Source organism: Pongo abelii, chromosome 1 (assembly GCF_028885655.2).
Source record: "Pongo abelii isolate AG06213 chromosome 1, NHGRI_mPonAbe1-v2.0_pri, whole genome shotgun sequence".
In the NCBI taxonomy this organism is placed as follows: domain Eukaryota; kingdom Metazoa; phylum Chordata; class Mammalia; order Primates; family Hominidae; genus Pongo; species Pongo abelii.
Window position 1 is genome coordinate 94,017,688 of NC_071985.2, and position 19,261 is coordinate 94,036,948.

A 19,261-nucleotide genomic window follows, 5' to 3' on the forward strand; every position below is an offset into this window, starting at 1 on the left:
TTTAAAAGACAAATCTGGCTCTGACCTATGTCTAAAGTGTTCCTTAGCTAGTGACTGCTCACCAGACCCCATGCCAGGGCCCTAGCATGGTGCCAAAGGTGCTACTGGACCTGGCGCTGTGCCTCCAGGATCCCTTCTGGCCTCTCCCTGGCTGAGCTTTGTTCTCCTCTAAAACTGAACCAAGTTTAAGTTCCCGAACTCACCTCCTTGTTCTTGCACATGCTGTTTCCACTGACTGCACTGCCTCTCTTCTTCAATCTGATGAATTCTGTTTCACTTCTCAACCCAAATCAGCTGTCACCTCCACTAGGACGTCTTCCCTGTCATTCGCTGCTCTTAATCACAGCAATGACCCCCTTCCTCTGTGCATCACCGACCTCTAATTTATTTGACTATACGTCTATCACTTGTGCCAGAACAGCAAACTTTTTTAGAGCATTCACTGCGCTCATACATCTCTGCATTCGCATCACCTAGCTTAGTGCATAGCGCCAAGTAGGCCCACAAGTTAGTCGGACTCGGGAACACATAAGAAGCAGAGTAGGGGTTAATGGGAATACTAGGTGGAAATGACAGAGGCAATGGCAGGGGCGGCAGCTAGAATAAGACTGTTTAGCAGAAAAGGAGCCTGGAAGGAACAAGCCGAGGAACTGCTGTAAGGGGAGCGGTACTGCCCCGGCCTGGGGCGCCTCTTCTCCTAGCATCTGGGTGGCCCGCCTCCGCGGCCTGGAACTACAAATCCCAGGATTCTCAGCAGTGTGGACAGGAAGTGTCCTGTCGGGCCGCGCAGACGGTGAGGGGCGGTGGCCCAACGGCGGGAGATTCAAACCTGGAAGAAGGAGGAACATGGAGAGGAGAGCAGCGGGCCCTGGCCGGGCAGCCTGTGAGTGCGGGAAGGGTCAGAGAAGGGTCTCGCAGTGGTGCCGCTGGTCGGGGGCTTGGCCGTCCCGGGAGAGATTGGGGCGTGTGTCGAGCGTGGAGCCTGAGGGGCGAGGGCGGTGGGACTGCTCAGTGGGACGGGAATCCTCAGCCCGGGCGCCGCGGGCCCGAGTGGAACTGTGAGCGGCGCATTGTCCCCTGACTAATGTGCTGCGCTTTAAAGCTTACAAAGAACTTTCTCCCTATTTCCAAGTTCTGGGGTTCCGGAGTCGGGAGAATGTAGGCGATCCTAATGGCTCCTTAAAATTCAGCAGTTAATGCTGGCTACCAAACTTGCCCGGCGCTGCCACCGGACAAGACGCCTCAAGGGATCTGGGGGACTCTTAGGCTTTGAGATGCCGCTTTCAGACAATGCCTGTCAAACAGGGGGCTGAAATTACCCGGGAAGCTTGTTTGAATTGCAGATACCTGGGACCTGTCCCAGAGCTTCAGTTCCAGAAGGTCTGGTTTGGGGCCCATAATCTGCATTTATAACAAGCACTGCTGTGCTTCTTCCCTCACCCCAGGTGATTGTGAGGAAGGTAGTCCCTGGGCCACATTTTCAAAGACACTGTTTTAGAGAGAGAGAGACTGGAGTTGGAAGGATGGGTGGGGCAGAAAGGTTCTATCTGATTTTCTGAATGAAAGGAAAACCTGCTCCTTCCACCACTCCCTTCGTTTCTATTAGGATTCAAAGAGCAAAGTCCATGTCCAGTCTTCTGTTAAAGGAAAACTAGTTCCAGACCTGAGAAGGACGGGAAAACTGTTTTTTGGTTTTTTATTTTTTTGAGACAGCATGTGTATGTACAAAATCCCTCCCATCGCCCACAGTCCTCAGTTCATAACTCTGAGGTGATGTCATTCACTTACTGGTTTATTTTCCATGCTTAACAACCAACACTTGTTCCTTGTACACCCCCTTGGAGGAACTGATGGCTTTCCTGTGGTTGGCCAGTGTTTTCAAATCTGTATTTGGAGGGGTGTGTGTGTGTGTGTGTGTGTGTGTGTGTGTGCGCGCGCGCATGTGTTTTAATTTACTTAACTGCTCATTCAAATAAGCCCTGCCCTTCCCCGAATCATTGCAGAATATGCAATATAAGGAAATAGGATAACAACCAGGAATGACATTAAGTGCTGAGTCAAAGACAGATTGGCTAAGCTCTGCCTTTTTTCAAGCTCTCTGAGTTTATTTTCTTACTGTGTGTGTGGCTTTCTCTTACTCTTTCTGTTTGATTTTGTATTGTGTTTGTATTGTGTTTCTAAGGAGAATAGAGAGAGGGGAGAGAAGGGAAAAGGATTAAGGGAGACTGTAACTAAGGCAAATTATGATTGTTGTCTCACTTGAGGGATTCTCTATTCTTGAGTTTTGGAATCAGTACTCTATTTTATTTAACTTGAAGATTCTTTTCCTCCTCGGGTGACCTATACCGAAAAGGATAGTGAAGGTACCTTTGTGATCTTTTAAAATTTTCTTTGTCCTTCCGCTTAATCCCAAGTGAGTGACATGTTTCCCTCTGTTGGACTGCCTTTCCCCGTGTTCTGCCTATTTATTCCTTAAGATCTAGTTCATAGCTAGAATCCTTTGCTTCCTCTGCTGCTTCCATAGATTTTATTCATGGGCCATAATCATACTTATCACGTTAATATATTCAGATGTTTTTCTCCTCCAATAATAATCTTTGGGCGCTGTGGTTCACGCCTGTAATCCCAGCACTTTGGGAGGACAAGGCGGGAGGATCACTTGAGCCCAGGAGTCCAAGACCAGCCTGGGCAACATGGTGAGACCCAGTCTCAACAAAAAATACAAGAATTAGCCAGACATGGTGGTGCGCACCTGTGGTTCCAGCTATTTGGTGGTGGGGGGCTGAGGTGGGAAGATCACCTGAGCCCAGGAGGTCAAGGCTACAGTGAGCTGTGATCGCACTACTGCACTCCAGCCCGGGTGACAGAGTGACACCCTGTTTCAAAAACAAAACAAACCCCCCAGTAACTCTGTTGTCCAGGCTGGAGTGCAGTGGCACGATCATGGTTCACTGCAGCCTAGACCTCCTGGGCTCAGGTGATCCTCCCACCTCAGCCCTGCCCCGAGTAGCTGGGACTACAGGTGTGCACCGTCACACCAGGCTAATTTTTGTATTTTTTGTCAAGGCAGGGTCTCACCATGTTGCCCAGGCTGGTCTCAAACTTCTGGGCTCAAGCGATCCACCTACCTCAGCGTCCAGAAGTGCTGGGATTACAGGCATGAGCCACCATGCAGGCCTTTATCTCTGCATTTCTTAAGAGTAGGGGTCTGCTAGTCCAGTGCCTGGCATAAAGGAGGTATTGATGAATGAATGAATGAGTGAATGATGAATCCTGGTTGGTTCTATTACCTCACCTCTGAGAGAGTAACCAACGAGGATGACACAGGTCCAGTTCTTGGAGAACTCAGTCTAATTAGGGATAAGAAAAGGAGTTAAGTTTCAAGCCAAGGAAGGCTCTGGATGTCCCAGCTGAGAGGTACTGAGGGAAGTTCCATGAGTAGACTTGAGGAAGAGGACAGGAAGATGGCTACAGAGGAAAGAGAAGTAATGCCTCCAGCACAGGAGGACGCTGCCTATTAAAGGGTATCCTGGGAAGAGAAGGAGGGACACATGGGAGATGCTTCAGGTCTCTGAGCAGGGTTACCTAAACAAGTCTGTTGAGAAGACTCGGCTGGGCGCGGTGGCTCACGCCTGTAATCCCAGCACTTTGGGAGGCCAAGGCGGGCGGATCACGAGGTCAGATCGAGACTGTCCTGGCTAACATGGTGAAACCCCGTCTCTACTAAAAAATACAAAAAATTAGCCAGGTGTGGTGGCGGGCACCTGTAGTCCCAGCTACTCGGGAGGCTGACGCAGGAGAATGGCTTGAACCTGGGAGGCGGAGCTTGCAGTGAGCCGAGATCAGGCCACTGCACTCCAGCCTGGGTGACAGAGCGAGACTCCACCTCAAAAAAAAAACAAAAAAGACGCTTCAGTGCTAAGGCACCTCTAATGCTCTCTTCATTGACCTTATCCCGTTTAACTCCTCAGATGAACGCCTCACAGCTGAGGAGATGGATGAGCAGAGGCGGCAGAACGTTGCCTATCAGTACCTGTGCCGGCTGGAGGAGGCCAAGCGGTGAGCAGAGTCCAGGAAGATGGACTCTTTCTGCTCTCCCTTTCTACCACCCCACCCTAGGCATCTGCCCCTAAAGCAAATGCAACAGATCGAGAGTCCATCCTGTGGGAAGGGGCGAGTTGAAATAGCTTTTTAATTTTTTTTTGAAGCAAATCCCAGTCACATCCTTTTACCCCCTATATACCGCAATACGTATCTCCAAAATATGTGGACGTTCGCTTATATAACCACGATGCCATTATAATATCCAACTAAATTATTTTAAATCCTTGGAAGATCAATACCCAGGCCATTTTCAAATTTTCCTGCTTGTCTTTAAAAAAAATCTGTTTTTACAGTTATCTTATTCAAATAAGGATCCAAAAAGTTCACTAATTACATCTGCTTGTATGTCTTCTTTAATCCAGAGCAGCCCATCTCCTTTTTTCAGTTCATTATATTATTGACTTGCTGAAGAAAACTGGGTCATTTTCCCTGAAGAATATCCTACATTTTGTCTCTATTTCTTTTCTTTCTTTCCTTTTGTTTTTTAGAGATGGGTGTCTATTTGCTTTCTTGTGTCATTCAGCTTGTGCCTCTATACCCTGTATTTCCTATAAATGAATGTTGGCTTAATTAGATTTGGGTTCAACATTTTTGACAAGCAACATGGCGAAACCCCATCTCTACAAAAATACAAATATTAGCCAGGCATGGTGGCGTGTGCCCATAGTCCCAGCTACTTGGGGGGCTGAGGAAGGAGGATTGCTTGAACCTGGGAGGTCGAGGAGGCCACAGTGAGCCAAGATTGCGCCACTGCACTGAATCCTGGATGGCAAAGTGAGACTGTGTCTCCAAAAACAAACAGAAAAACCTGGATGGGCGCTGTGGCTCACGCCTGTAATCCCAGAACTTTGGGAGGCCGAGGCGGGCAGATCACCTGGGGCCAGGAGTTTGAGACCAGCCTGGCTGACATGGTGAAATCCTGTCTCTATAAAAAAATACAAAAATTAGCTGGTCACGGTGGTGCATGCCTGTAATCCCAGCTACTCGGGAGGCTGAGGCAGGAGAATCGCCTGAACCCAGGAAGCAGAGGTTGCAGTGAGCCAAGATCATGCCACTGCACTCCAGCCTGGGTGAAAGAGTGAGACTCTGTCTCATAAAAAAACAAAAAACCATTTTTGACAAGAAGTCTTCATTAGTGTTGGTGGTTTTTTTTCCCCCACTCAGATCCTTTTACCCCCTATATACTGCAATATATATATCTGAAATATGTGATATTTAACATATGTAAGATACGTGTTCCATATCACATCTTACAGAAAGAATACAATGTCTGCTTGTTCCACTTTTAGTGATGCTAAGTTCAATCTGGGAGTTTAGGTGAAACCAACCTGATTTACACATCATAAAATTTCCCATTAACTTTTCATCTAATGCCTTCATTCATTGTTGGTCTACATCAGAATTTATTATTTTATCAAGGGTGTAAAATGACTATTTTCTAGTTCTGTCATTTCTTCCATATTTACTAGCTGAAATCCTAAAGAACATTCCCTCATCATCTTAGGACTATTTGGTTACTCTAAAAGTCAATCTGTACAGGAAAAGCAGGATACATACTTAATTCTTTGCTTTTAATCGACAGGATACTTTTAATGTTCTTAAAGGAAGTCAGTATGATGGGGCAATCAGGAAAAATCAGGTGTCTAAGGCAGGGAAGACATGGAACAATGTGTAACTGGCTCTCTTTTTGGAAACAGATACTTTCCAATTAGACCGCAATATGTAGGGAAGTTTAGAGATTCCATCTGAGGAGACTTTAATCTCTCCCTCATACAACCATCAGTAATAATAATACTTTACATTTATATTCAAAGTGTTTTCACATTCATTAGCTCATTTGATCCTGGCAGCTGCCCACTGAAGGAAGTACAGGTGGCATTATCCTCATTTTGCAAATTGTGCAACTGAGGCTCACAGAGGTGAAGTAGGGGAGACGGTTGGAAGGGGGGCCTTCGGACTCCAAGAGCTGTGGTCTTTCTGTCCCTTTATGCTGCTCCCCTTGCATCAGCCCCACTACTGTCATCATCATCAAAGCTGGGTTATGAGCCATGTAGATCATTCAGGCAGACATGACCTTTCTGCACCCAGTTTCTCAGAGAACAACCCAGAATAAAGGAGTGAGCACATTCTATTTTATTTAACAGTCAAAGATGTAACTAGGGCCAGGCGTGGTGGCTCATGCCTGTAATCCCAGCACTTTGGGAGGCCGAAGCGGGCGGATCACCTGAGGTCGGGAGTTTGAGACCAGCCTGACCAACATGGAGAAACCCTATGTCTACTAAAAATACAAAATTAGCTGGGCATGGTAGTGTGTGCCTGTAATCGCAACTACTCGGGAGGCTGAGGGCAGGAGAATCACTTGAACCCGGGAGGCGGAGGTTGCAGTGAGCCAAGATCGCACCATTGCACTCCAGCCTGGGCAACAAGAGCAAGACGCCATCTCCAAAAAAAAAAAAATATGTAACTAGACTGAGTGAGAAGCTATGTAACAGTTAAGCCTCACTGAAGATGGGCAGGTTCAGGATCTGTCAAGGAAGATTTGCTGGGGTGAGTGGGGCTGAGGGTTGGCCAGTCCAGATATTTGGGGCAGCCTAGGAGAAGCTGGGAACAGCCAGGCAATGGGCAGAGAGGGGAGTTGGAGGTAGAGCAGGAACAGGAAGCAGAGGAGGGTCAGGGGCCACTTAAAAGGAGGCAGAGAGGGAAGTTCCTGTTGTTAGAATAAATCACTGTGGTCTGCCAGAGTGCATGAGAAGGTGCTCTCATGTTCATAGCTGGATGGAGGCCTGCCTGAAGGAGAAGCTTCCTTCCCCAGTGGAGCTGGAGGAGAGCCTTCGGAATGGAGTGCTGCTGGCCAAGCTGGGCCACTGTTTTGCACCCTCCGTGGTTCCCTTGAAGAAGATCTATGATGTGGAGCAGCTGCGGTACCAGGTGGGAGGATTGGACCTCACCTTCTACCTTCTTCCCCTCAAACTATGCCTTCTCCTCAAAGCTGTGAGGGTAGAGTGACCATATAACTTATTGTCCAAATCTGGATAAAAGGGAGTGTTATTAATCTATGTTTCTCTGTCCTGATAGGGATGGAAAATCCACAGGATGTGGTCCTCTGGTTCCCCTCTGCCCATCTCTCCTGAATCTTTAAGCTGTAGTCTGGGCTTTACCCATAGGGAGTGCTGAGAACTGTGGAAATAGATTTTCTTTTTCCTTCTCTTTCAGGCAACTGGCTTACATTTCCGTCACACAGACAACATCAACTTTTGGCTATCTGCAATAGCCCACATCGGTCTGCCTTCGGTAATACTGGGCCTGAAGATTGATATTCATCTTTACTCCTTACCAGCCACCCCCAACAATCTCATGCTTTATCTCCCTGGACCCTTTAGCCCTATTTCCATGTGTCTTCTAAACTAACTTAATCTAAGAGAACAGTTCCTTGCGGCTGTGTGTCTTTGAACCAGGTTATTTTTTCTCTGCCTCCTCTTCCCTGTGGATGAAAGGAGGTGAAGTTTCCCTGGCCTGAGTGGCATGGTTCCCATTATGCAGGGGGTGGGGGGCTGCTATGTCATGCTCGTATTGGCCAGCCCTGTCTCCACCAAATTTCACAGTGTGAAGCAAGGGTATACACATCCCTAGATGGTAGACTTTGAGTTAGAAGCCTAGGTCCAAAACCCCAACTGGACACATGATTTCACTCTTTGAACCTCAATTTGTTACTCGTCTGTAAAATGGGGATAGTGAGCCCTGCCCTGTCTACCTTACAGTGTTGTCAGGAGGATCACATGGTCTGTGTGAACTCCCTTTGTTAATTGTGAAGAGCTATACAAATGAAGGCATGACAGGATTCTACAATGTATGGTTTCTTTTGCTTTGTTTTTCTTCACTGTAGAAAGGAACTATAAGACGGGAAACAGCAGTAAAGAAAGACATTTTGATGGGAGGCAGAAGCAATAGAGGTCATGTGTCTTCAGTGGGACTGGAACACTCTAGGTCTCTAAATTTGGTCTTTTATTGTGAATCTATATGTAACCAAGATATATTGAGGTTAGGCCTCATTACAGTTGTTAGATGGCATTGAGAAGCCATACCTGGTGCCACTCGGTTCTCAGAAGGGCTCTCATTGATCAGAAGCCGCTGGCTTGGAGACAGGGATAACAGCCTGACACTTTTGTGGTCCTTGGCAATATATGCTTCATTGGGCCCTGCATGGGAGTAGGCCAGCTCTCCAGCATACCACGTCTCTGGCAAGGGTCTAAGGTGAGGCATGCAGGCTCACTGTAGACATCTGGAAGACAACTGGGGGCCTGGTTTTTTGTTGTTGCCATTATTGCTTTTGGAGGATATGGCTTATATCCTGTAGCCTTGATGGCCTTATCTGGTGTTTGGTTAATCCAGGGCACCCTAGGACTATGTGTCTGTGGCTGAGCCTTGGCTTCGTATGCATCCCCAGTGCCTTTCTTTTATACTAGGCTGACTAGAAATGGTTGGGGGAGACTGACCTAGACACCCCAGGTAACAAGGGAGCACATACCTCAGGTTGGAGAGGAAGACCCATTCCTCGGCACCCCCTCTCCATATTTGGTGCTGCTTAAAGGTTCCCAATGGCAGTAACTGGCTGGTTTCTCCTCTAGACCTTCTTCCCAGAGACCACGGACATCTATGACAAAAAGAACATGCCCCGGGTAGTCTACTGCATTCATGCCCTCAGGTGAGAAACCTCAAATTTTATCATCCAGGTTCCTCTAGTTGGATGCAACCAACAATCAACAGCAACAAACTCAGCAAGAAGGATGAAGGGTAGACCACAGGGAGCACTGCTCAGGAGAGTTAGGTTTCAGATTTACAGAGTTGTGTTTAGATTTTTGTGCGTGTCTGTGGGCACATTTATGTATGGCCTGTGTGGGTGAAAGGGAAGGGCAGGCAGAGTACCAGAGACAGGAAGGTAGCAGGGTAGGGCCTTCAGTTTGTAACTGGGTATAAAGGAATCAGAACAGGACCTATTGAGAGCAACACAGGCAAGCCACTTAGTATGGATGATGTAGGCTCTTTGGTCCTACTTACATTCAGCCATCAGCAACCAGTTGGCTAAATCACAGCAAGTGACTGACTGGTTCCTTGTGTTTACCATGCCATCTCTTTTTGACTTCACTTCCCATGTCCCTTTGTGCCCCTGTGCCTTCGCTCAGCAGGTATCTGCTTGCTTTGCCCTTCTTGTCCTCTGTCTCCATTGAGTGACCTGCTACTGCAATGTGGCCTTCTCTGTGAAGCCTTCCTAATCCCCTCAGACCCCCAACACCATCTTATTTACCTTCTACAGCACTTTCCTTGGGCTGATTTATGGTCATATTTCTTTATGTGGGTTGGGGATGACTTGAGGGCAGGTGCTGAGTGGTCTTCATCTCTAGGTCCCCATAGTATCTCCTTCAAACCCATCGTGGGCAGAGTGTCGAAATGAATAGGCCCCAGTGCCTTCCAATGCCTTCCGTTTTTTCCTAGTCTCTTCCTCTTCCGGCTGGGATTGGCCCCTCAGATACATGATCTATACGGGAAAGTGAAATTCACAGGTAAACCCAGCTCCTTCCCCGACCACCACAGCCTGGGCAGGATCTTGGGGCTTCTGGGCCTGATGAAGGGCACCTGTGGCATCCTTGCAGCTGAGGAACTCAGCAACATGGCATCCGAACTGGCCAAATATGGCCTCCAGCTGCCTGCCTTCAGCAAGATCGGGGGCATCCTGGCCAATGAGCTCTCGGTGGATGAGGCTGCAGGTAAAGACTAGGCTCTGCTCTGCCAGGAGTAGGCTCAGTGCGTATGGGAGGGCTCCAAGCCTCACAGCCATTGGATGGGTTCTGGCCAGCTCTCATCCACAGATAGGGCCATCAGGCTAACTGGTTTGCCTGGCCCTTGAGGGTGGGAAAAAGGATGACGTTAGAGTGGCCTGCTACTGATTGTGCTCCAATCTGGAGTTCACTCTGGCCTCCTGACCTTGTTTCCATGCCCCCTCCCAGTCCATGCAGCTGTTCTTGCCATCAATGAAGCAGTGGAGCGAAGGGTGGTGGAGGACACCCTGGCTGCCTTGCAGAATCCCAGTGCTCTTCTGGAGAATCTCCGAGAACCTCTGGCAGCCGTCTACCAGGAGATGCTGGCCCAGGCCAAGATGGAGAAGGCAGCCAATGCCAGGAACCATGTAAGGAGTAGTCTTGGGTTGCAGGGACCAAAAAGTTGAGTGGCTGGAAAGTCTCAAGTGAAACCAGGACTCCTATCTGTCATGTCTCTAGTATCCAAAATTGCTTCTTAGAGAAATCATAATTAATCAGTGATTTTAGAGAAATAGGAAAGGAACGTGGAAGAATGATGAGAATTCCGAAGAGAAGACTGGAGAAGAGGTTCTTGGGGGATGATCTTCAGGGAAGCCTGAGAGGGGTGCTGGAATGTAGAACAGAATGAGATTGGACTGGAGGTTCCAAAGGTTGGTTTGGCTTAATTGTGTCAGTGCCAGGTGTTTTAGACCCTACAATTCCTGAATTCTGAGCAGACTGACCTTTGGCCTTGGGAAGGTCCCCAGAAGAAGAAATAAGTGTAGCCAGGGAGGGAAGAGCAGGACAAGAAGATTGAATTGGGTTTCCCAGGTTCCCTTTCAATGGAGTTTTTGCAGGATGACAGAGAAAGCCAGGACATCTATGACCACTACCTAACTCAGGCTGAAATCCAGGGCAATATCAACCATGTCAACGGTAAGAGAGATCGAGCAGGAGTGGTTTAGGGGTGCCCTCAGGGTAAGCCCCTGCACTGGGAGGCTTGGGGATAGCTTTTCTCAAGCCAGAAAGCCCTATGGTCTCACTTGGGCCAACTCTTGCCTCGGGGAAAGATCAGAGTCCAAGGAGTATGTGCACTGCTTTCTGGCCATCGGTGTCTAGAGGAGAAGTAGTCCATGTCCGGGAAGCTTCTGTCTGACTGGAGAACCATAGAGAGGAGCAGCTCTTGATGCTGGGAGGGCAGTTGGACTGGGGTCCTTCGAGAGGGGCAATGTGGAGAATACATGAGGATGGGGGGATCTGGGTAGGAGCCGTGTGAAGGCTCAGGATGGGTGGGCATTTGCCTATTTGGGTGAGGATATCCTTGGGGTCTGGGGTGGTGAAGTGAGGAGGCTGTGAAGACCAAGCTGAAGAATTTGGGCTGAACCAAATGGGCCCAGGAACCAAGGGGGAAAGGGTGGGTGTAATTCCAGGCAGGCAAGAAGAGGGCAGATTCCTAGGGCTGGACTAAGGGATTATGAGAGGTGGCTTTCTCACACTGTCCATTATGGAGTCATTTTTTTTCAGTCCATGGGGCTCTAGAAGTTGTTGATGATGCCCTGGAAAGACAGAGCCCTGAAGCGTTGCTCAAGGCCCTTCAAGACCCTGCCCTGGCCCTGCGAGGGGTGAGGAGAAACTTTGCTGACTGGTACCTGGAGCAACTGAGCGCAGACAGAGAGCAGAAGGCACAGGTTAGCCTCTGTCTATTACCTGCCACCCCCTCTATGTGACCATAGGATAGGAGAGGGCCTCTTACTCAAGGATCACCACTGTTGGTCCTTTGTATTCTGTAAGTGCTGACTATGTGTTTAAATGGTTAAATCACCCCAAGGCCTAGTAGACCAGATTGATCAGCTTCTGTCCCTGAGAGTCCCCCAGGCTGACCAAGAGGAACCCAAGGACAGTCCCATAGGCAGTAATGTGCTCCCCCATTGTTGAACTGGTGCCTCCACTTAGCAATCTTGTTTTTAACGTAGTTGACTTTTCCCCTGACACTATTCGTGTTGTCTATGTTGTGATTTTAGATGCTTGCTGAGCAAGAAAGTTTAAAGATGAGTTAATAGGGCTGGGCACCGTGGCTCACGCCTGTAATCCCAGCACTTTGGGAGGCTGATGTGGGTGGATCACTTGAGGTCAGGAGTTTGAGACCAGCCTGGCCAATATAGTGAAACCCTGTCTCTACTAAAAATACAAAAATTAGCCGGTGTGGTGGCACGCGCTTGTAATCCCAGCTACTTGGAAGGCTTCGGCAGAGAATCGCTTGAACCCTGGAGGCAGAGGTTGCCGTGAGCCGAGATTGTGCCACTGCACTCCAGCCTGGGCGACAGAGCAAGACTCCATCTTTAAAAAAAAAAAAAAAGGGTTAATAGGGATGAGTGAGCCAGCCTAAAGGAGAGAGGTAGGATTGAGGGTAGGTGGCTGGGTAGACCTGGGAGCTCATGCTGGCAACTTGTAAAGCATGGTCATGGCCCCAGAAGGACTCCATTCTACTGCATCTCTTCCCTCTCTTAGGAGCTGGGCCTGGTGGAGCTTCTGGAAAAGGAGGAAGTCCAGGCTGGTGTGGCTGCAGCCAACACAAAGGGTGATCAGGAACAAGCCAGTAAGTCATCTGCAGGTCTGAGGCCTGCTCTGTGCATATCTCTGGCTCTTAGAAGAGTATCCCACCTCTTTGCTGGCTTCTGTATTGGGCAATACACACTGCTGCTGTTTCCAGCCTGGCTAGGAACTTCTCCCCTCACATAATCTGCTCTATTCCTGCTGCCTGGGGGGACACTACAGATAAGTTCATTAAGGCCTTAGAGATAATGACATGCCAATACTGCACTGGGCTGTTCTCCTGGGGCAGGCAGTTTTCTTCCAGGCAGTTTGCCTGTAATTTTGACAGTTTCAACCTGCTTGAATTCCTTTGGCTTCTGAAATGTAGTAGTTTTCCAGAATATGAGCAAAAAACTCATCTTTTCAGTTTCCCTTAAAAACATTGTATACAAATGTAATTCTTTTTTGTTTGTTTTTGTTTTTGTTTGAGACAGAGGCTCACTCTGTTGCCCAGGCTGGAGTGCAGTGGCACAATCTCGGCTCACTGCAACCTCCACCTCCTGGGTTCAAATGATTCTCTTGCCTCAGCCTCCCGAGTAGCTGGGTTGACAGGCACCTGCCACCATGGCAGGCTAATTTTGGTATTTTTAGTAGAGGTAGGGTTCTTCGTGTTGGCCAGGTGGGTCTCAAACTCCTGGCCTCAAGTGATCTGCCTACCTTGGCCTCCCAAAGTGCTGGGGATTATAGGCATGAGTCACTGTGACCGGCCACAAATATAATTATTTGTTACAAGAATGTGAGTTAGTAATTGTCTTCCTCCAAGAGATCTATCTGCACTGCAAGTATGAAGAGAAACAATGCTGAGGCAAAATGCAATAGCCTGTGGACACTAGACCTGTTACAGTTGCTTGCCTTAGTCTGGACTTGCTGTCAGGTTTAGAGGTTGCTCAGTAACCATTTACCTTTGTCTAACAAAGCTTTCCGACATTCACTAGCTTTCAGTAGCCCCCAGGCCACTCCTGACTGGCTGCTTTCCTAATCCACTCAGTTCATTCCCGATTGCTGCTGCCAGAGTAATCTCTGAAGCACAGATCTGATCTTATCTCCCTTGTTGAACATCTTCAGACCTTCATGGGTTCTTCCATTATTTAGCCCACACTTTAGTCCTATCTCCTTGCCCTGGCAGATAAGACCTTTCCAGAGTTCGTCCCCAGCTCTTCTGTTCACATTCCATCCAATTCAGCCAAGTAAACGATCTATTCTCCCTAGATTGCCCTCCAGCCTTTCCCATCACTGGGCTTCTGGTCCTCTGGGTTACATTTCTCCCACATTCTCACCTGTTGATGAGCAGGTGAAAACATTCTCCAGAGCTGTCTCCAAGGCTTCCTCCTCTGTGAAGTCTTCTGCTCTCTCCCAGGCAGAATCCCTCCTCCCCTGCTCTGCCATAGCATTGTGTGGGGGTGGGGGAGGTGGACTTCTAACATGACATTGACAGCAGTGCACTGTAGGTACTTTGGTATCCTTAGTTCTTCCCAGTAGATTGTGCTCTCCTTCATGTCAGTGCCCATATCTGCTTGGCATTTTGTAAGCCACAGAGTTTGTAAACTCAGACTACATTGAGGCACCACAGCCCCTTTTAAGCTTACTACTGCCCTTTGCAGCAAACGGCTCCACCTTGGAGCTGGTTCCTTATTCCTCTGTGCTGTCATCAAGCCTTGGTCCCTAGAGCCCCCTGACTAACCTCATCTTAGTTACGCTCCATAGCCACCTGTCAATCTTGTGCTCACCACCTTAGGAACTCACCCTCTGCCATGACAGCCACTCTGTGTTACATGCTGAGCTACTCAATTTCTAGGCCTGACAAATTGCTTCTTACAGAGCCTCTTCTTAAAGCAACCCAGCCCCTTTTCTTCCTGAACATTTAGAAATGCATTTTAAACCTAGCAGATTTTTGAGAACAGTTGCAAAGCCACTTTCCCACCAAGATCCCCCAGCAGAGCCTAGTTGGTGAGGAGAGTGGAGATGCTGCTGAATGCCCAGCCAGTACAACCTGTTGCTCTCCTCCCTTGCAGTGCTCCATGCTGTGCAGCAAATCAACAAAGCCATCCGGAGAGGAGTGGCGGCTGACACTGTGAAGGAGCTGATGTGCCCGGAGGCCCAGCTGCCTCCAGTGTACCCTGTTGCGTCGTCTATGTACCAGCAGGAGCTGGCAGTGCTCCAGCGGCAGCAGCAGGGGGTAAGCCCCAGAAATGTGGGTCTAGCTCTGCGGTCCCCATGCAGCTGGAGGGATCAGGACAGGCAGCCCAGGCCACCCTCTTGTGAGTGCAATATGAGATGCTGCCATGAGATTAGGTTGGGGAAAGAGCTACCATCCCTGCCTTACTGAGCATATTTTAATAGCCAATACCTTGAGCAAACACTGCTTTACATACTCATTTAATCCTTAAAAGGACCCTATGAGGGAGGCATTCTATTTTAGAGATGGGGAAACTGAGATGCAGAGGTTAAGTCACTTGCCCAACACAGCTGTGAGTGCCAGTGCTGGGAGTGGATGCAGAAGCCCATGCTTTGAAGCACTTCACTGTCCCACCTCATCCCAATTCATACTTCTTCTCTGACAGTGAAGTGACAGGGCCCTCACTTAGGGACTTTCAGTCTGTTGGAGGAGTTAGAATACACCTGAGGGTCCAAATAGAGACACAGGGAGAGAAGAGCAGATGACATAGGTGGAAGAAGTCTTCAGACCAAGGAAATGGAGGAAGCAGAGCTGGGAAGGCTTCCTGGAAGAGAATCAATAGAGAACTACACTCACAGGAGATGTTTATAGAGCGTCTACTCCCAGCATGACTTAGATACAGGCACAGCCCTCAGGAAAGGCACAGTCTCAACATAGGAATGACTATGTACAAGGAAGCATAAAATAAGTACTAAGAAGTAAAGCATTGTGACTAAAGTTGTGGAGTTTTGAGCCAGGCTGCGTGAGTTCAAATCTGGCTCTGCTAGTTCTTAGCTATGTGACATTGGGCAAGTTAATTACTTTCTCTGCTGCTCAATTTCTTTGAATATAAAATGGGAACAATAATATATTTACCTCAGGCTATAAGATTAAATAAGGTAACATATTTGCTTAGAGAAGAACCTAATAGAAGAAAGTAAGAACCTTAGAGAAGAAAGTAAACTTTAGCTATTAATATTATTGTTGTTGATATTCACAACATTCTGTTAGGAGAAAATAGGAAGGGGTCTGGGTGTGGGGGTTCATGCCTATAATCCCAGCACTTTGGGAGGTCCAGGCAGGCAGATCACTTGAGGCCAGGAGTTTGAGACCAGCCTGGCCAACATGGCGAAACCCCATCTCTACTGAAAATACAAAAATTAGCCAGGTGTGGTGGTGGCACATGCCTGAAATCCCAGCTACTCCAGAGGCTGAGGCTCAGAGATCACTTGAACCCGGGAGAGCCAAGATTGTGCCACTGCACTCCAGCCTGGGCCACAGGGCGAGACTCTATCTCAAAAAAAAAAGAGAAGAAAATAGGAAGGGTGCTCAAGACAGAGGGCACGGCATAAGCAGATGTTCGAAAAGCAGAAGAAAGACAGGGCAGGGAAATGGGGTCGGGGCTTCTTGGGTGTGCGGTGCAGTGCAGTGTGGAGGCGACCACTCCATCTTCATCTCTGTATACCCAGGGCCTACTGCAGTTCAATTTTTTTTTTTTTATTTTAAGACAGGGTCTGGCTCTGTCACCCAGGCTAGAGTGCAGTGGTGTGATCTTGGCTCATTGCAACCTCCATCTCCTGGGTTTAAGCGATCCTCCTGCCTCAGTCTCCCGAGTAGCTGGGACGACAGGTACGCGCCACCATGCTCAGCTAATTTTTGTATTTTTAGTAGAGGCAGGATTTTGCCATGTTGGCCAGGCTGGTCTCAAACTCCTGAGCTCAAGCGATCTGCCCACCTTGGCCTCCAAAGTGCTAGGATTACAGGTGTGAGCCACTGCACCCGGCTAATACAGTTCATGATATGCAGTAGGGACCAATGGGAGCTGGTAGAACTTACTTGTTAAGTGTGGGCTTTGAAATCGGACGGCTAGTTTTGACTTACATTATTGGTCGTGGGCTCATCCGTGAAATGGGGATATTAATGGTACTATGGTTCTATTGTCGGCTTATTATGAAAATTAAATGATAATGTGTGTGAAGTACTTATAATTGAGCACATAGTAAGTATTCTCAAGGGTTTTGTATGATGATTATTAGTGAGTGAATCAGGCCACTGGGGTTTTGGGATAGAGACTCTGGGATATTCAAGAACCCTGGGGGGCAGGATGGTGAATAGGCCTTTAGACCCTTCACCTGCCCACTTGGGAATTGGCCCTCCCACCCACTGTAGGAGCTTGGCCAGGAGGAGCTCTTCGTGGCTGTGGAGATGCTCTCAGCTGTGGTCCTGATTAACCGGGCCCTGGAGGCCCGGGATGCCAGTGGCTTCTGGAGCAGCCTGGTGAACCCTGCTACAGGCCTCGCTGAGGTGGAAGGAGAAAATGCCCAGCGGTGAGAAAGGCTTAGCCACATATTGGGAGTGAGGGATGGGGGAATGTAGCCAAGACTCAGCATTCTTCTGTTGGAGACTTGCCTTGTGCCTGATGTCCCATTCTTGGGCCCAGGCCCACACTCTGGGTCTGTTCACAGTTCCTTGGCCTGTGTTTCTTCCTGGGAGTGGATGGGGTCACAGTCATTCCTGTTTTCTTCATTGATTCATTCTTTCCTAGCAGATGTTTGAGTACTGACCCATGTGCCAGATATTACTCTAGGTGCTGGGAAACATCAGTGAACAAAACACTTTCTGCTCTTGTCAAACTTACATGCTAGTAAAGGGAGACAGATGATGAGAAAAGAAGATGAGGTGGCTGGGTGCAGTGGCTCACGCCTGTAATCCCAGCACTTTGGGAGGCCGAGGCGGGAGGATCACTTGACGTCGGGAGTTCGAGACCAGCCTGACCAACATGGAGAAACCCCATCTCTATTAAAAATACAAAATTAGCCGGGCGTGGTGGCACATGCCTGTAATCCTAGCTACTCTGAAAGCTGAGGCAGGAGAATGACTTGAACCCGGGAGGTGGAGGTTGTGTTGAGCCAAGATCGCGCCATTGCACTCCATCCAGCCTGGGCAACAAGAACAAGATGCCATCTCAAAAAAAAAAAGAAAGAAAGAAAAGAAAAGAAGAGGTGTAGAGAAAAATAAAATAGGGCAGAGTGGGTAATGGGTAGAGACATAGTAGGGATGGTTTTTCTGTTTTACATAATGTAGACCTCTTTGCTGAGGAGGTCATTTTGAAAGAAACCTAAAGGGCATAAATGATTGCCATGAGGCTATCTGGGGCAGAGGCCTCAAGAAAGCAATGTGCATGGTGTGTTCAAAGAACACCAGGAAGCCAGTGTGGTGGAGTGAAGTAAGGAAGAAAGAGGAGTGGGAGATGAAGACCAAGTAGCCGAGGCCAGACCATGTAGGACTCTGGTTTTTACTGTGAGTAAGGAAGGAAGCCACGGGAGGGTTTTGAGCCAGGAGGGAGTTGATCTGACCTACTTCTTTTTTTTTATTTTTAGAGACAGGGTCTTGCTCTGTCACCTAGGCTGGAGTGCAGTGGTGCAATCACAGCTCAGGGTCTTGCTCTGTTACCCAGGCTGGAGTGCAGTGATGCAATCATAGCTCAGGGCCTTGCTCTGTCACCCAGGCTGGAGTGCAGTGGTGCAATCATGGCTCACTGCATCCCTGAACTCCTGGGCTCAAGTGATCCTCCCGACTCAGCCTCCCAAGTAGCTAGGACTACAGGCACATGCCACCATGCCTGGCTAATTTTTTAATTTTTTGTAGAGATAGGATCTCTCTACGTTGCCCAGGCTGGTCTTGAACTCCTGGGCTCAAGCTATCCTCCCATCTTGGCCTCCCAAAGTGTTGGAATTACAGGCGTGAGCCACCGTGCCCAGCAATCTGATCTACTTAACAGGATCTTTCTGGCTGCTGTGCTGAGAATTGACTGCAGGAGTACAAGGGGAAAGCAGGGAGACCTGTTAGACAGCTATTGGAGTAATCCAGGCAAGAGATGATGGGGGCTTGGCCTTGAGCGGTAGTGGAGGTGGGGAAAAGGAGTCAGATTTTGGATACATTTTGAAAGCAAACTGACAGGATTTGGTCATATGATAGATATGGGGTAGAAGAGAGAACAGAATTAGGTATGACTCCAAGATTTGCGGCAAGATGGGAGAGACGGTGTGACACGCAGGTTAAGCAGGGGAATCAGTTCAGATGTGAGCTGTTGGGTTTGAGGTGCTTGTTAGACATTCACTTGGAAATCACAAGGAGCTGGCTGGGATAAATGAATGGGCTGGAGGTGGGCTTTCGGGGGCATACGGTGTTAAAGTCATGAGATTGGGTGAGATCCCCTACAATGTAAGTATGGAGAGAGAAGAGGTCTGAAGACTGAAGATTGTGATGCTCCCATGTTTAGATGTCAGGGAGGAACCAGCAGAGGTGTCTCAGAAAGAACAGCCTGTGAGGCAAGAAGAGAACTAAAAGAGTGTGGTGTCCTGGAGGTCAAGTGAGGAAAATTGTTCAACTGTTTCCCCTGACTTCTGGCTGATGATTCACATGCTACTCACCTCTCTGCCCTTCACCCCACTGCCAGTTACTTCGATGCCCTGCTGAAATTGCGACAGGAGCGTGGGATGGGTGAGGACTTCTTGAGCTGGAATGACCTGCAGGCCACCGTGAGCCAGGTCAATGCACAGGCCCAGGAAGAGACTGACCGTAAGTATAGTCTGGAGCTGAGTGGAGATGGCCCAAC

The 19,261-nt window shown here is 48.5% G+C and overlaps 1 protein-coding gene across 5 annotated transcripts in view; it reads left to right on the forward strand.

Moving 5' to 3' along the window:
- Window positions 1–769: 769 nt before the first annotated feature.
- Window positions 770–19,261, forward strand: part of IQGAP3 (IQ motif containing GTPase activating protein 3) — a 44,967-nt gene continuing 26,475 nt past the window's right edge. For 2 of the 5 annotated variants that reach the window (XM_024232275.3, XM_024232280.3), the window contains exons 1-14: window positions 770–883; window positions 3,972–4,059; window positions 6,876–7,032; window positions 7,318–7,395; window positions 8,730–8,806; window positions 9,595–9,662; window positions 9,753–9,866; window positions 10,107–10,285; window positions 10,745–10,832; window positions 11,421–11,584; window positions 12,405–12,492; window positions 14,501–14,664; window positions 16,813–16,970; window positions 19,103–19,224. In XM_024232275.3, coding sequence (XP_024088043.2) covers window positions 847–883; window positions 3,972–4,059; window positions 6,876–7,032; window positions 7,318–7,395; window positions 8,730–8,806; window positions 9,595–9,662; window positions 9,753–9,866; window positions 10,107–10,285; window positions 10,745–10,832; window positions 11,421–11,584; window positions 12,405–12,492; window positions 14,501–14,664; window positions 16,813–16,970; window positions 19,103–19,224 — 1,582 coding nt within the window. In that variant the 5' untranslated portion in view covers window positions 770–846. Of the gene's footprint in view, window positions 884–3,971; window positions 4,060–6,875; window positions 7,033–7,317; window positions 7,396–8,729; window positions 8,807–9,594; window positions 9,663–9,752; window positions 9,867–10,106; window positions 10,286–10,744; window positions 10,833–11,420; window positions 11,585–12,404; window positions 12,493–14,500; window positions 14,665–16,812; window positions 16,971–19,102; window positions 19,225–19,261 lie in introns of those variants that run through there. The other 3 variants (XM_024232282.3, XM_063727380.1, XM_054551160.2) reach the window with 2 other exon arrangements.